Source organism: Aquarana catesbeiana, linkage group LG02 (assembly GCF_042186555.1).
Source record: "Aquarana catesbeiana isolate 2022-GZ linkage group LG02, ASM4218655v1, whole genome shotgun sequence".
Lineage (NCBI taxonomy): Eukaryota > Metazoa > Chordata > Amphibia > Anura > Ranidae > Aquarana > Aquarana catesbeiana.
The window spans coordinates 301,611,622-301,626,497 of record NC_133325.1 but is presented as its reverse complement, the minus strand read 5'-3'; the positions used below and the strand labels follow the sequence as shown (position 1 = coordinate 301,626,497).

Below are 14,876 nucleotides of genomic sequence, written 5' to 3'. Positions count from 1 at the left end.
GATGTGTCCTTCCGATGGTCCTAGGCAATTTCAGTTTGAGGTTATATAATCAGAATGAGCCATAGAGCAGCCTAAATACCCCCTGCTAGTATACCTTTGACATAAATATGTGTAAATGTCATGGCCATAAAAAGTTTTGCCTATAGTTCTACTGTAACATGTTTATGCAGACCTTGAGGTAGACAAATAGGGGTTGATTTACTAAAGGCAAATCCACTTTGCACTACAAGTGCACTTGTTAGTGCAGTCGCTTTCGATCTGAAATGAGGGGAAGATCTGAAATGAGGGGAAGATCTGAAATGAGGGGAAGATCTGCTGATTTTAGCAAATCATGTACAAGCAAAAATGCTGTTTTTTATTTTCCTCACATGTCCCCCTTAGATCTACAGCGACTGCACTTCCAAGTGCACTTGTATTGCAAAGTGGAGTTGCCTTTAGTAAATAAATGCCATAGACTGTGCAACTTAGCCATCTAAAGTCAAGGGGCCCATTTTATTTCAACAAACTTCACTTTTAAAATTCTTAAAACAGAACACCAATACCGAAGAAGATACCCTGGCACCAGTCTTTCCCTTCTGACATCACTAACTCATGCTTCCTAAAGCTCTAAGATAAGAGGTTTGGTATAGTTTTTCTTTAAAGTGGTTGTACACCCTGTACAACCACTTTTACCTACAGGTAAACCTATATTAGGGCTTACCAGTAGGTGCTGGAAATATCTCTTAAACCTCCATAAAAGCAGCGCGCCAATGAATACAGCACATGCGCTGATGTCTACAACGCATGCGCCCTTTAGAAAGGGCACATCGTGCCGTTTCTAATAGGGATCACGCCGTGACTGGCGGCTCCCGCGTGCATGCGCGGGAGTGACGTCACGCGACTCCGGCCAGCCACAGAGCCGGAGTTCGCGGCCCCGGAAGGAAGAGGGGTGAAGATAGACGCTCGCTGCTAATGGGAACAGCGGTGACATCGCAGGCCTCGGTTTCAGGTAAGTGACACATAATGGGCTACTATGCAGTGCATAGTAGCCCATTATGCTTTACCTTTGCAGGGAAATAAAGAGGAAGTAAACACACCAGGGTTTACTACCTCTTTAATAAATTGAAAAATTGAAGTTTGTGGGAATAAAATGGGCCCCTCGACTTTAGAGGGCTAAGCTGCACAGGTTATTTGTCCACTCCAAGGTCTCTTTGGTGAATAAACATGTTGATCCGATCATGACATTTGTACATGTTTAGAACAAAAGTATGACGCCCTGCCTGGCCCCTGGGTAAGCAGATCATTTAGAACATATGTAGGTTTTTCATATGGTCTAATTTTTTGCTCTTCTCAAATAAAGAGTTATTTGTAAGAATGTATATATATATATATATATATAGCCAACAAATCACTAGTTGAACCCACAAGTGTTTTTTTACAACCTACTTTTCCTATATATTGGGTTTTAAGAATAACCAATGCAGTAATTTAGAGGTTGGATGAAAATTTTAGTGTAGTTCAATACTTCAATAGCTAAAAAGTAATAGATATGGTTCCAAAAGGGGAACTGACGTCCCTTTAAATAAAGAAGTTTGGAGTTATGCTAACTGTACATGACTTCCCTGACAGAGTGCAGAAGCAACTAGTATCACATGTAGCATTAATCACTTACAGCATGCATTGCTATATTTTCTCACAGCTACCTGTGTGCTTACACAGTTTGCTTTTTGTAACTATCATAATAAATGGCAAACACACAAGAGGGCGCTTCCAAAAAAAAAAAAAGAAAAAAAAAAAAAGTATAACAATAAAAATGCACTCACTAGTTAAAAGTGGATTAAGGCTGGTCAAACCCATATAGACCTCCATAGGATCACAGAGAGGCTGCAGAGCTCTGTAGGCATTTGTCTAGTTAAAGCAGAGACCTTGATGGCAGTACAGCGGTCAGGCTTCAGGCTGGAACATAAGCAACAGCAGCTTCCAGAAGTAGCAAGATGGCTGCGACTCCAAACAGCACCTCTCTTGGCTGGATGAGGACAGGAAGTAAAGGGGGTGTGGCTTCATGTTTCACGGCAGACAGGAGCACCCCTTGATCAAACCATAAGACTGTCATCAACTAGCAGAGAGGTGCCATTTGGAGCCGCAACCATCTTGCTACCTCTGGAAGCTGCTGCTGCTTATGTTCTAGCCTGAAGACCGACAGCTGTACTACCATCAAGAACTCTGCTTCAACTAGCCACATGCCTGCAGAGCTCTGCAGCCTCACAGTGATCCGATGGAGGTCTAGATGGGTTTATGATAAGCCTTAATCCACTTTTGAATAATGAGTGCATTATTCATTTCTTTTATACTTTTTATTTTTTTTAAACAAATAGCTACACCTAGATGGAGGTGCATTAGGATCTCAAGACTTAATCTGAGAGGAGCTGCATCCACTTCACCTGGTGTTCCCTACTGTTAAATAACGGTTGAGTTCTAGTCAGGGCGAAAGCCTATTCATTTTCTATGGTATGATAGTTACGCCTGTATTTTTACATCTGTCAGTTTATTGTCCTAGCCGCCCACACCGCGCCACAACTGCCCATGCTATGAATGCCACGTCTCTACTCTTTGTGCACCACGAGGAACATAAAATCATTTCTGCAAAGGTGCCCTTTGTTGACTGTGTAGACAACGCTGGCCCTGGCCTTAGTGACAGCAATAGTGATCAGCAAGATACAAGCACAAAAGCAAGTTCACTCTGTTGGTGCTTTAAACATGTTTTCATCTCAATATTACATAATGGTTGAGTTTAAATTTAGTCTGTTTCAGTTCTATAATTTTGAGTTTATACCTCAATGATGGAGCATACAATTCTCACTAAAAACTGTTTTGCAACAATTTCAAGAGACATTACAATTATTTGTGGTTTTGCAGACATTAAGATTGAACTCCAACTCTCTCCTAATACACTTGTATGTTCGTGAGCATGTGCAAACACATACAAGAGTTGATTGCGTATTGCGCAGATTTATATGTTGTTGTAGGAAAGGAGTGGTGCTCAGGACATTGATCTAGGAATAAACCTAAATGTGAAATGTTGGGTTAGTACACAAAACAGATGTAAATTGACATTACTCCAAATAGTAGGCTGTATGCCAGTATACTGTATATCTACCATAGAAGACTCTAACCCAACATATAGTTACAGGACTGATCTGTTACGGAAACAGCAATCAGCTTCTACAGTTGCTGGCGTTGATGGCCTTCCTTTATTTTTTTTAGATCTAGTTTTAAATAAAAAAGGCTGCCCATCACAGAGATAGGCCAACATTATACTACTAGGTAGTAGGGGGCAAATCAGAGGCATAAAAGTCAATAAAGCTGTTAGAATGATATTGACTTCTGGCATCATTGAACACTGTATAGTGGATCCAAACTAACTAAAAAAACCTGGGATCTGGAGTATGTGTCATTTCACATTTTATTAGCGCTCAATAATGGCTTAATATTCCATATTTATAGTCAGCTTGTCAGAAAAAGCCCATTGTCTGCAGCCTGATATGATCCAGATGTCCTCCTCCACTCACACAGCTGAATAAAGATACCCATAGACACAAGATAAAAAGTGACTAATCTAATGTCTATGGGGAACCCTCAGACACATACAGCCAATGTTTATCAGAATGATAGCATTAAACAGGTTAGAAAACCTTATCTGATCAGTTTCCCCTAATAAGCCAGTGTTGAAGGTGTCTGCAGCATTTATTCCAATCCTTGTTCCTTAGGCCTAAAAACATATTGCCAAATTTATGTTTAGCAATACCCTGGATACCACAGAAGTTTTGCTTGTGATTCCATGTCTGACCACCTTCTGTCATCTACTGAAGCTGAAACCAGTGTGATCCCTCCATGGCAATAGCGCATTTTATATATTTCACATACACAGTATCTCACAAAAGTGAGTACACCCGTAACATTTTTTTTGTAAATATATTATATCTTTTCATGTGACAACACTGAAGAAATGACACTTTGCTACAATGTAAAGTAGTGAGTGTACAGCTTGTATAACAGTGTAAATTTGCTGTCCCCTCAAAAAAACTCAACACACAGTCATTAATGTTGAAACTGCTGGCAACAAAAGTGAGTACACCCTCAAGTGAAAATGTCCAAATTGGGCACAATTAGCCATTTTCCCTCCCTGGTGTCATGTGACTCGTTAGTGTTACAAGGTCTCAGGTGTGAATGGGGAGCAGGTGTGTTAAATTTGGTGTTATCACTCTCTCTCTCATACTGGTCACTGGAAGTTCAACATGGCACCTCATGGCAAAGAACTCTCTGAGGATCTGAAAAAAATAATTGTTGCTATACATAAAGATGGTCTAGGCTATAATTAGATTGTCAAGACCCAGGGGTGTAAATAACAGGGGGGGGGGGTCATGAAAGCATGAAATTACTGCAAGGTCTAAGATGCCGGCAATTGACAGTGCACAGTTGAGGGAACTCCTAGACTTCTCCTGGAGGTAACATATCACACAGCCGAAGGGAGACTGGGGATGCAGGAGTTTTCTTACTCCTTTTTCCTGTGCCGAATCTGAGGTCTGGTAAGTGAGGAGGCATGAATTTTCTCTTTTGGGAAGGAGGAAGGGAGAATTCCAGCCTGGAGGAGTTTCTTTTGGTGGGGGGTTAAGGAAAAGGGGTGGGCTTGCTTTTGGAGAAGGGGGGATTTTCTTGTAGAGAAGTTTACAGGGGGTGGTTAATGGCAGGGATTTGTTTCTGGGAGGGAGTTTGATTGGATGAAGGAAGATTTTCTTCATAATCAGGAATCTTTGCTGGGGGAGAGGGTATTGACTGAGGGAGATATTTTTGCTTTGGGGGTCGGTTTAGAGACATTTTAATTTTGGGGGGTATATTTGAGGGAGTGAGATATTTTACAGTGGGAATCTTTGCTTGGGGAGGGAGGGTTCTAAGGAGGGAGAGGGTTTTTTTTTCCTTTAAAAGATTTTTTTTCTTTTTTTTTTTTACTATAAAATTTACCTAGGTGGATGGAGCATCGAACCAATGTTGCATCTGTCCCCAGCTGCTTGTAAGACCCAAAACAGAGAGATTAACTACTAGCTGCCCACCCACTCTCATATGACGGCGGGACGAGGCAGCTGTTGTTCTGGTGCGGACATCATATGACATGACTGCCCTCCCTAGCCACCAGGGGGCGCGCGCGTACCCGCCGCATCGCTCGGGACCCGATGCCCGTGCCTAGCGGCCGCGATGTCCGCCAGGCACCCGCGAATGCCGGGTAACAGAGCAGGACCGTGGATCTGTGTGTGTAAACACACAGATCCACGTCCTATCAGAGGAGACCAATGGTGTGTCCCTTTTACATAGGGACAGCGATCAGTCACCTCCTCCAGTCAGTCCCCTCCCCACACAGTTAGAATCACTCCCCTAGGACACAATTAACCCCTCGATCACCCCCTAGTGTTAACCCCTTCCCTGCCAGTCACATTTATACAGTAATCAATGCATTTTTATAGCATGGATCGCTGTATAAATGTGAATGGTCCCAAAAATATGTCAAAAGTGTCCGATATGTCCGCCGCAATATCGCAGTCACAATAAAAATCGCAGAACGCCCCCATTACTAGTAAAAAAATTAATAAATAAATAAAAATGCTATAAATCTATCCCCTATTTTGTAGACACTATAACTTTTGCGCAAACCAATCAATATACGCTTATTGCGATTTTTTTTTCCCAAAAAATGTAGAAATATACATATCAGCCTAAACTGAGGAAAAAATTTGTTTAAAAAAAAAAAATGGGATATTATAGCAAAAAGTAAAAAATATTGTGTTTTTTCAAAACTTGTCCCTCTTCTTTTGTTTATAGCGCAATAAATAAAAACAGCAGAGGTGATCAAATACCACCAAAAGAAAGCTCTATTTGTGGGAAAAAAAAAAATATATATATTTCATTAGGGTGCAGTGTTGCATGACCATGCAATTGTCATTCAAAGTGCGACAGCGCTGAAAGCTGAAAAATGGCTTGGGCAGGAAGGGGGTGAAAGACCGCTGATCATTCAGTTCTCAGTCCCTGGCTCTGCCCACCCCCCAAAGCTCACTGGAATGCCATGCTGTAGAGGGAGCAGGAGCGGCTGGCTAGCTGCTGGTCCAGGCATCTGGATGAATCCTGACTTTAAAGTTAGGATCTTTCCACAGCCTGGACCTGCTGAGTGATGTCAGCTGAAAGCTATAGCTGGCTGTCCGCTAAAAATGGGTCACAAAAGTGCACACGAACTGCACTCCTATCTAGGACAGGTACAACCAAGTGGTATGCCGTCTCTTCAGAGCGCATGCACCGGTGACATGATCGGCTTCTTTCCATGTGAATATCTCCTAAACACCACAAGTTTAGGAGATATTCACTATACCTACAGGTAAGCATTATTATAGGCTTACTTGTAGGTACAAGTTCAAAAGCTGGGTTTACTACATTAAGACTGACTAAAAACCAACCATACTGACCAGGTGCAAAGGGCCCCATCCTGTGGTAGGCAGTGCACAATATTTTTTGTTTCATCTGTTAAAACATTTCATAAAATTTCTTAGGACACAGTTTAAGGTTTAAATAAATCACTGAATTTACTGCCTACCACAATATGTTGTCCCCTGCACCTGCTCAACTTGCACAGTAAGGTTAGCTCAAATCCAGTGTTGGTCTCATTCATACATCCTACATGACCATGGTGCAGCAAAAGCATACTGCAAATACCTGCACCCGGGATTTCAGATGTTCCAATCTCTTTTCAGCCTATCACTCAGATGAACAGGCTGAGCATCTGACAAAAAAAAAAAAAAAAAACTGGGATCCTGTCTGTAGGTATTCATGGTATATTTGCCATTCCATTGGGCATTTAGAATATGAATGAGATCTAAAGCCTGGTACACATGGTTTTGGTTCACAAGTTTTTTTTAGTTCAACCCAAGCAGTCTGAACAAAAACAAAAAACAAAAAAAAAAACAAAAAAAACTAGGGAGCTTAGGAGGAGCTTGCTGTACTAATGAGTACACTACCACACCACAACTGCGTGCATTGCGTTTTATCCAGTTGAATGGGGATAATTTTTGCTGCGCTGCATTGCAAAGCCTCATGGTCCCACTCTGCTGTCACATGATTTTACCATACCTCCCCCAACATAAAAGTGTAAATGATGCCTTTAAGTTTGAAAGACCTGACACCCCCCCCCCCCCCCCCCCAAAAGGAAAATAAAAAAACATATTTACGGCCCTGCCAAGACCCTGAAACTGAGCTGCAGCACAGTGGCCAAGACCATACAGTGGTTTAACAGGACAGGTTCCAATCAAAACGGGCCTAGCCTTGGTCGACCAAAAAAGTTGAGTGCACGTGCTCAGCGTCATATCCAGAGGTTGTCTCTGAGAAATGGACGTATGAGTGCTGCCAGCATTGCTGCAGAGGTCTAAGGGGTGGGGGGGGGGTCAGCCTGTCAGTGCTCAGACCATACGCCACACACTTCATCAAATTGGTCTGCATGGCTGTGGTCCCAGAAGGAAGCCTCTTCTAAAGATGATGCACAAGAAAGCCCACAAACCATTTGCTGAAGACAAGCAGACTAGAGATGGATTACTGGAACCATGTCCTGTGGTCTGATGAGACCAAGATAAACTTATTTGGTTCAGATGGTGTCATCCGTGTGTGGCGGCAAGCAGGTGAGGAGTAAAAAGACAAGTGTGTCTTGCCTACAGCATGGTGGTGGGAGTGTCATGGTCTGGGGCTGCATGAGTGCTGCTGGCAATCGGAAGCTACAGTTCATTGAGGGAACTCTGAATGCCAACATGTACTGCGACATACTGAAGCAGAGCATGATCCCCTCCCAGGGCAGTATTCCAACATAACGACCCCAAACACACCTCCAAGACGACCACTAAAGAAGCTGAGATTAAAGGTGATGGACCAAGGATGTCTCCAGACCTAAACCCTATTGAGCATCTGTGGGACATCCTCAAATGGAAGGTGGAGGAGCAACCTGTGAAGCTCTGGTGAACTCCATGCCCAAGAGGGTTAAGGCAGTGCTGGAAAATAATGGTGGCCACACAAAATATTGACACTTTGGGTCCAATTTGGACATTTTCATTTAAGGGTGTTTTGACATTAATGGCTGTGTGTTGAGTTATTTTGAGAGTACAGCAAATTTACACTGTTATACAACCTGTACACTCATGACTTTACATTGTAGCAAAGTGTCATTTCTTCAGTGTCGTCACATGAAAAGATATAATAAAATATTTACAAAAATGTGAGGGGTGTACTCACTTTTGAGAGATACTGTATATATATTTTATAATATTCCGTATTTTGAGTCACTTTATCACTGCATTTCAAAAACCGTAAACAAATGGTGGTGTGGGTTGATTTTCTCACCTTTTTTAGGCTATATCCTGCATGAAAAATGATTGGAGGCAGTAAAATATTAAAGAAGACTTCGGGGTCGAAAGTCACCTGCAACAAACGATACAAGGTTTAGTGGGAGAAATCTTAAAGCCGTTACATATTTTTTTGAATCTGTCTTTACATATGAATTTTGTGACTTAAACCTATGTTTAACCTATGCACAGAGTTTTTTTTTTTTTTTTTTGCCATTCTAAATAAAGAAAACCATACCATACAGCATACGTCATTTCTACCATTACCTCTGACATTATTCTCTTCACATGCACCAGTGTTAGGAAACATGCTGACATTTTAAAAAAATCCAGAGAAAGCATTTCCATTCTAGTCCAGATATAAAATTGAGGCTTCTTTACTTGCAGCTCTCTCAGTGTCTCCCCACCATTAGGATTTTTACTTTTTAAAGAAGCTCAGTTCTCACTGGTACGACTCCAAAGTCGCAAGATTTGCAGTCCGACTTCCTGCCACTAGAATGCAACTTATTACACTCTATGGCATTCATCAAGTAGTAAGAAAATTGCATCAAAAGTGGTGCGGAAACCTTTTTCGGAGTCGCAACAATTAGAACAGTAGCCATTGAAATACACATGGTTGACGACTTGTCAAGCGACTTCACGTCGCAAGTTCCATGACAGATCGCACTAGTGAGAATGGAGCCAGAGTATAATGAACTAAAGATAATAGTATACTAACAGTTGTATTTATTGGAAGCAATCATCAGTGCACTGTAAATGACCAATGGTTGATTACAATGAAATTGCCTCTTTTACAGCTGCGGGATTTCTTGACTTGATTATATTTGTTACAATTGCTTCCTTTTGTATTTAAAAGCCATTCTTATGACCATCTGGACAGAAAATCTTGCTTGCAACTACAGGGCCATGGTGTTCATTCTTCTGCTGAACCTCTAATGTAGGAGAAGGGGAGGACATAACCATTTGTGCAGATGAACAAGGGCCGTCTGATGTTTAGAGTCCCATAATTTCCAGATGTTGGTCTAATGGGTCTTGGAATCTCTTACCACTGTCACTAAGATTTAAACACTGCTCCCTTCTAAATTGAATAAGTCTTCAGCCAACAATAGATGGATCAAATCTCAGCCGGTTCAACGGGGACCGGCTGAGATTCGATCCATCTATGGGTAGGCCGATTATACCCAAGTCAATCCATCAACTGACTTGGGTACAACCAACCTGTCAGATTTTTAACATGCAATTAAAGCTGGCGGCTATAGCTGCTAGCAGTCATCACTGTGTTCTGAGGGCCAGGAAGGCTTCCCACTGGCAGAACACACTAGCACATCGGGAGGGATGTCGGTGTTGATGGGGGAACCGAGCGACTTTCTTTCCTTCCAAGTAAATAAAATTGAATAAACTAAAACTTGCCTTACTTATCTGGCTAGTAGTTAATCGGGGGAGTCTTGCAAGGGCCAACTTGGTAACTATCTGCCAATGTGTAGGAGCATTAAATTGTGCTGTAGAGTAATGTGCGCTGCTACAGAAAACAATCAGCCTCTGCCGTGTTTCTACAGCAAATTAAAAATTGCCAGAAAATCTGAGTAGCCGAGGACTTTTTCACATACGACCCAAGTACAGAACAAACCCCTTTTAGTTTGCTTTTTTGCCATTTTAAATTGAGTATTCATTTCAAAATTCCATTTATGCAGAGGTGCAAAGGTTTAAAGGCGGTTTCCCCCTGTTTTGACCTGGTGATCTGGCCAGTAACACACCTGTATTAGAGTGCCCCACTCTGGATGAACACACACAAGGGGCACCTTTGGACAGCAACACTGTTCGTCTTGGAGGAAGGGAGTGTTAGATTTACTAGCAGATTTAAATACACTAATAAAATGAAGCCCAACTCCAGCTCACACTTTAGGAGCAGTTACGGCAACAGTTTTGTTTCTTTTCTAATAAAAGTTTTACATAAATAAAAACTGATCATTGTAAGCACTGCATTGTAAGTGGTAAAATGTTTTTCGCATGCCTTTAACTGCTACATTTGAAGAAGAGCTTGTTCTGTTGAAAAAAATAAATACCAGTAAATAAATAAAAAATGTACTTACTGGCTGGATGACCATTTGAAAAGAGGAAGGAAATCATAAAAATGAAAAACGAATGCAGCCATCATATCTAAGAATTAGTAAGCTGCAATAAAAAATAAAAAAAGACTGCTCTTGTGTTTAATGAAGTCATATTGGGCAGCTAGTTTGCTTGTAAAGTACTAGTCAATGCGATCCAGGGTACACAGGATCTTCAGTGAAAGTCTATTTCAAGTCACTGTACTGAAAGCCTTATGGGCAAAAAAGGAAAATTCAGTGAAGGCCTTTGAGGCAATTCTATAAAGTGCAGTGAAGCCAGAGAATGTTTCTGACAATAATAGATGAACTCAAAGTAGAAAATGACTGTCATTCGAAATCTATTTGTCTCAATATAGATGATAAATGCAATTAGTGTCATTGTAAGGCAGAAAGTACAAAGTCTGATATATTTCATCATAAAAGTATAACCCCACTCTAGAGTCAAGCAGCACGGTTCTGCCTTTGATAGTTTTTATTCCTTGAGATTAGAGAGCTTTTGTATATAATAGAGCATCTGTCTATAGAAGCACATGTAACAATGTCTGTGATAGGTGTATTTTGACAGTTGCCTAATAACAGAAAAATAAAACAGGATTTATAATATGGAAAAAGCATATCTGCTGTTATTATTAATGTAAATGATATAAAACAGCTTTCATCACCTACAATATCATATGCTGTATTTAAAACAACTGATTAGGATAGCATACCACAGCCATATGTAGTCTGGTGCTACTCGTACAGTTGTGCATCTTCAAAAGGTGACGGTTTATTTGCTTTTTTGCCTTCCCTGATTCCCCATTTCCTCTCTCATCAACATACTAATGACATTTTTATAGCAGTTTGCTATGAGGGCACTGGTTTGTGCTTGCTCCCGAGCCCCAGTCTTTGCGTCCATAAGAAACAGAGCAGTGGCTCGGCACTGCCCCCTCCTCATTGGCTCACTGGCTGTGATTGACGGCAGTGAGCAAATGGCTCCCACTGTTGTCTCTCAGCCAATGGAAGAGAGAGAGAGACCAGGGACAGCCAAGACTCCCATGCACATCGCTGGATGGAGAGAGGGGGGTCAGGTGTGTGTTTTGGGGGGCTGTGGGGAGGAGCAGCACACAGAAGGTTTTTTACCTTCATGCATAGCATACATGAAGGTAACAAACCAGCCTTTATAACCACCTTAACTAAAACCACCTAGCTCATGTTAGACCCTGTGACATCATTGCCTCTCTATGAAGTGCAGGCAGATCATGGCTGGTGGGAGGGGTCAGCAGGGTGCTGTACATAGCTTCCTGAAAACATCACACTGCCTCAGTACGCCTCTCAATGGCCCTCAGCGCTAGTGCAAGCAGCAATCGGGATCATGGGAGGAGTTCTGCAAATATCAAAATGCCTTGGTGGGTAGATGTCAGTCTGAAGAAGTGGGTGTTCCTAAGACCCCTTTCACACTGAGGAAGTTTTCAGGTGTTTTAGCGCTAGAAATAGCATATAAAAAGTGCCTGAAAACTGCAATTCTTTACAATGAGTGCTTTCACACTCAAGCGGTGCCCTTTTGCGGGACGTTAGGAAAAGTCCTGTAAGCAACATCTTTGGGGCGGCTTGGGAGCTCTATAAATAGCGCTCACAAAACACCCCTTCCCATTGAAATGAATTGGCAGTGCTTCCAAAGTGCCTTAAACATTAAAAGCACTACAAAACAGGACTTTTTTCCTTATTTTTTAAGGTCACGTGACCTTAAAAAAATCCACCCGCTAGCGCCCGAAAAGTGCCGCTAAAGTACCACTAAAACGACCAATGTTTTAGCGGTGCTGCAGTGTGAAAGGCATCTCCGTGAGCAGCATTTGCATCCAGACTGCCCTCAGTAATGCCCACATGTGATGCTGAGCATTCAGGATTGAAAGAACTGAAATCCAAATCAATAAAATGGGTGGACCAGGGACAGTAGAGCTTGAAGGAATGAACTGGACATGACTCTGGAAGCACAGTGCCTTTTTTTTTACTGGGCAAGTGTGTCAAGAGTCTTAGGTGAATCTTAAAAAAAAAAAAAAAAAAAAAAAAAGGTATTTTTTTTTCTTTGCATAGTTACATTGGTCCAACTTGTGTACATATTCCTTACCTTGTTAATGGCTTTTGAACCAGAGAATCATTGCAGTAGTAGGTGTTACTACAGTGGTCCTCGTTGTCTTCTGTCCTGTGCCGAACAGCTGCCCTTCTGCATAGTGAAAGGCCGAAATTCATAGAATGACTTGCAATATTCTCAATGAATGCAAAGGGTTCCCCATGATTACTATGCATGGGACCCAGATGATCAGAAGGACCACTGTAGTAGTGGTGGCTGCTACAGTGTTTCTCCGCTTCCACAAAAATTGGGCAGGTATGAAATATGTATACCGACATAGTCCAAGCTGGACCAATGTAACTTTGCAAAAAAAAAAAAAAAAAAAAACAACCTGGAATTCAGCTTAAAGTGATAGCAAGGGCTTTTTTTTTTTTTTTTTTTTTTTAATTACACGCATGTTATACTTACCTGCTCTGTGCAGTGGTTTTGCACAGAGCAGCCCAGATTTTTAGGTCCCCTGGGGCGGCGCTCCAGGCCCCTCCATCCTGCCCCCACAGCAGGCACGCAGGGCAGCTGTTAGAAATCAAGGGGCCCCATACAGCCTACCTGATAGGGCCCCCCCTCCCCAGGCCGGAAGTGACTGAGGACATCGATTTCTCAGCTGCACAGATAAATGAATTGGAAGCGCTCTGAAGCTTCTAGCTCAGTCACAGACTTTAGCATAGTAAACCATTTACTATGCTTCAGTAAAGAATGGACACAGGATTGATTGGTACCGATCACTCACTGAGTTCATTCAGGAAAGGAAGGGGCCAATAAATCATATTCACCAGCCACTTCTCCCGGTCTCTATCTTGAATCATCCCCTGTGTGCCAGCAGCAGAGGAGAGGAGGGAAGCCCGCAGGGCTACAGGGAAAGGCAGATTAGGATTGGTGTCTGCAATAAGACAGTACAGCTGGCTCTCCTGCTCAGCAGGTGCCTGGGCCCCACTTTTGAACTGATGGGGCCCAGGCCAGGTACAGGAGGGCTGGCTGTACCGCCTTATCAGCAGCCCTGGCACCTGAGCAGGCAGGCTTCTGAGTCACTGCTCTGCATGTCCATTTACACACACAGCCCTGCTCCCTCTCTCTCCGCACTGGCTGTGATGGGATTGACAACAGTGGGAACCAATAGCTTCCGCTGCTACCTCAGCCCAATGAGGGAGAGTCCCTGAAGAGCCAAGGCTTTCATGCACATGATGGGGCTCAGTAGGTATGGGGGGGTTAGGAAGACTGCTGCATGAAGAAGGTTTTTTACCTTCATGCATGAAGGTAAAAGAAAAAAAAAAAAAAAAAAACACACACACAACAAAAACACCTTGAGCCTTTACAACCACTTTAACCTCCCTGGCAGTAATCCTGAGTGTGGCTCGGGGTGAATTTTCATTACCAAAAGCAGTAACCCCAAGCCACACAAAAGGATTGCATGGCAGTATCCTGGGAAAGTTAGTTACTTACCTTGTCCTCAGGATCCTGTGTTTTCCGCCCGATGTACTGTGTGCCGGGCTCCGTTCCCTGTGAGCATCGCGATGAATGGGGACGGAGCCTGGCGCCAACTTGAAAAAGTGAAAAAAAAAAAAAACATAAACATACAGTACACTGTAATCTTTATACAGTGCCCTGCATGCAGTTTTCTATTAGATACTGTTCTTTCTGCCTGGAAACTTGAGAATGTCCATAGCAACCAATAAGCGTCCCTTTACATCAAAAGTGGTTTTAGACCAGCTAGAAAACAGCGATAGTAAATTGGAACACTTGCAGAATTTTGTGATTTGTGGGGAAATTCGTCATCAAACACTGAAAAGTAATGACAGCTACAATTCTGCAACTGAGCAAATTTCAATGTTTTTGATTTGATTACATTATTGAATAAATATTATATTATTATATTTGTTATAATTATTTAGTTATTTATTATATTATATTATAATTTATGATTTCGTGTTTCAAAAACGTCATCATACTCGGGATGTCTACTAGACTCTTGTTTGGACAGATTTAAGTGTGTTATTACTAAGAATTACAGGCCTACAATAATAAAACGCCAAATATCCATGCAAAACAATGTACCGCTTTGAGACGGACAAAAATCTGACATGATCATACCGCCAGGGAGGTTAAAGGCTGGTTCACACCATATGAAGTCCAGTGCATTTTTAATTAAGCATCAAAAACACAAAGAAAGTTTTTAACCTGGATTCCAATGGCCCTAGTTCACATCTATGCAGTGTGTTCCAGTGCAGTGAACAAAAAGTAGAACATTCTACATTTTTTCTGTGA

General features: G+C 42.0%; 1 protein-coding gene across 2 annotated transcripts in view; it reads right to left on the bottom strand.

Moving 5' to 3' along the window:
* The window catches only part of SLC9A7 (solute carrier family 9 member A7), a 156,043-nt gene that overhangs the window by 83,462 nt on the left and 57,705 nt on the right, over nucleotides 1–14,876 (bottom strand). For both annotated transcript variants that reach the window (XM_073614604.1, XM_073614605.1), the window contains exon 3: nucleotides 8,401–8,478. In XM_073614604.1, the coding sequence (XP_073470705.1) occupies nucleotides 8,401–8,478 (78 nt within the window). The remainder of the gene's footprint in view (nucleotides 1–8,400; nucleotides 8,479–14,876) is intronic.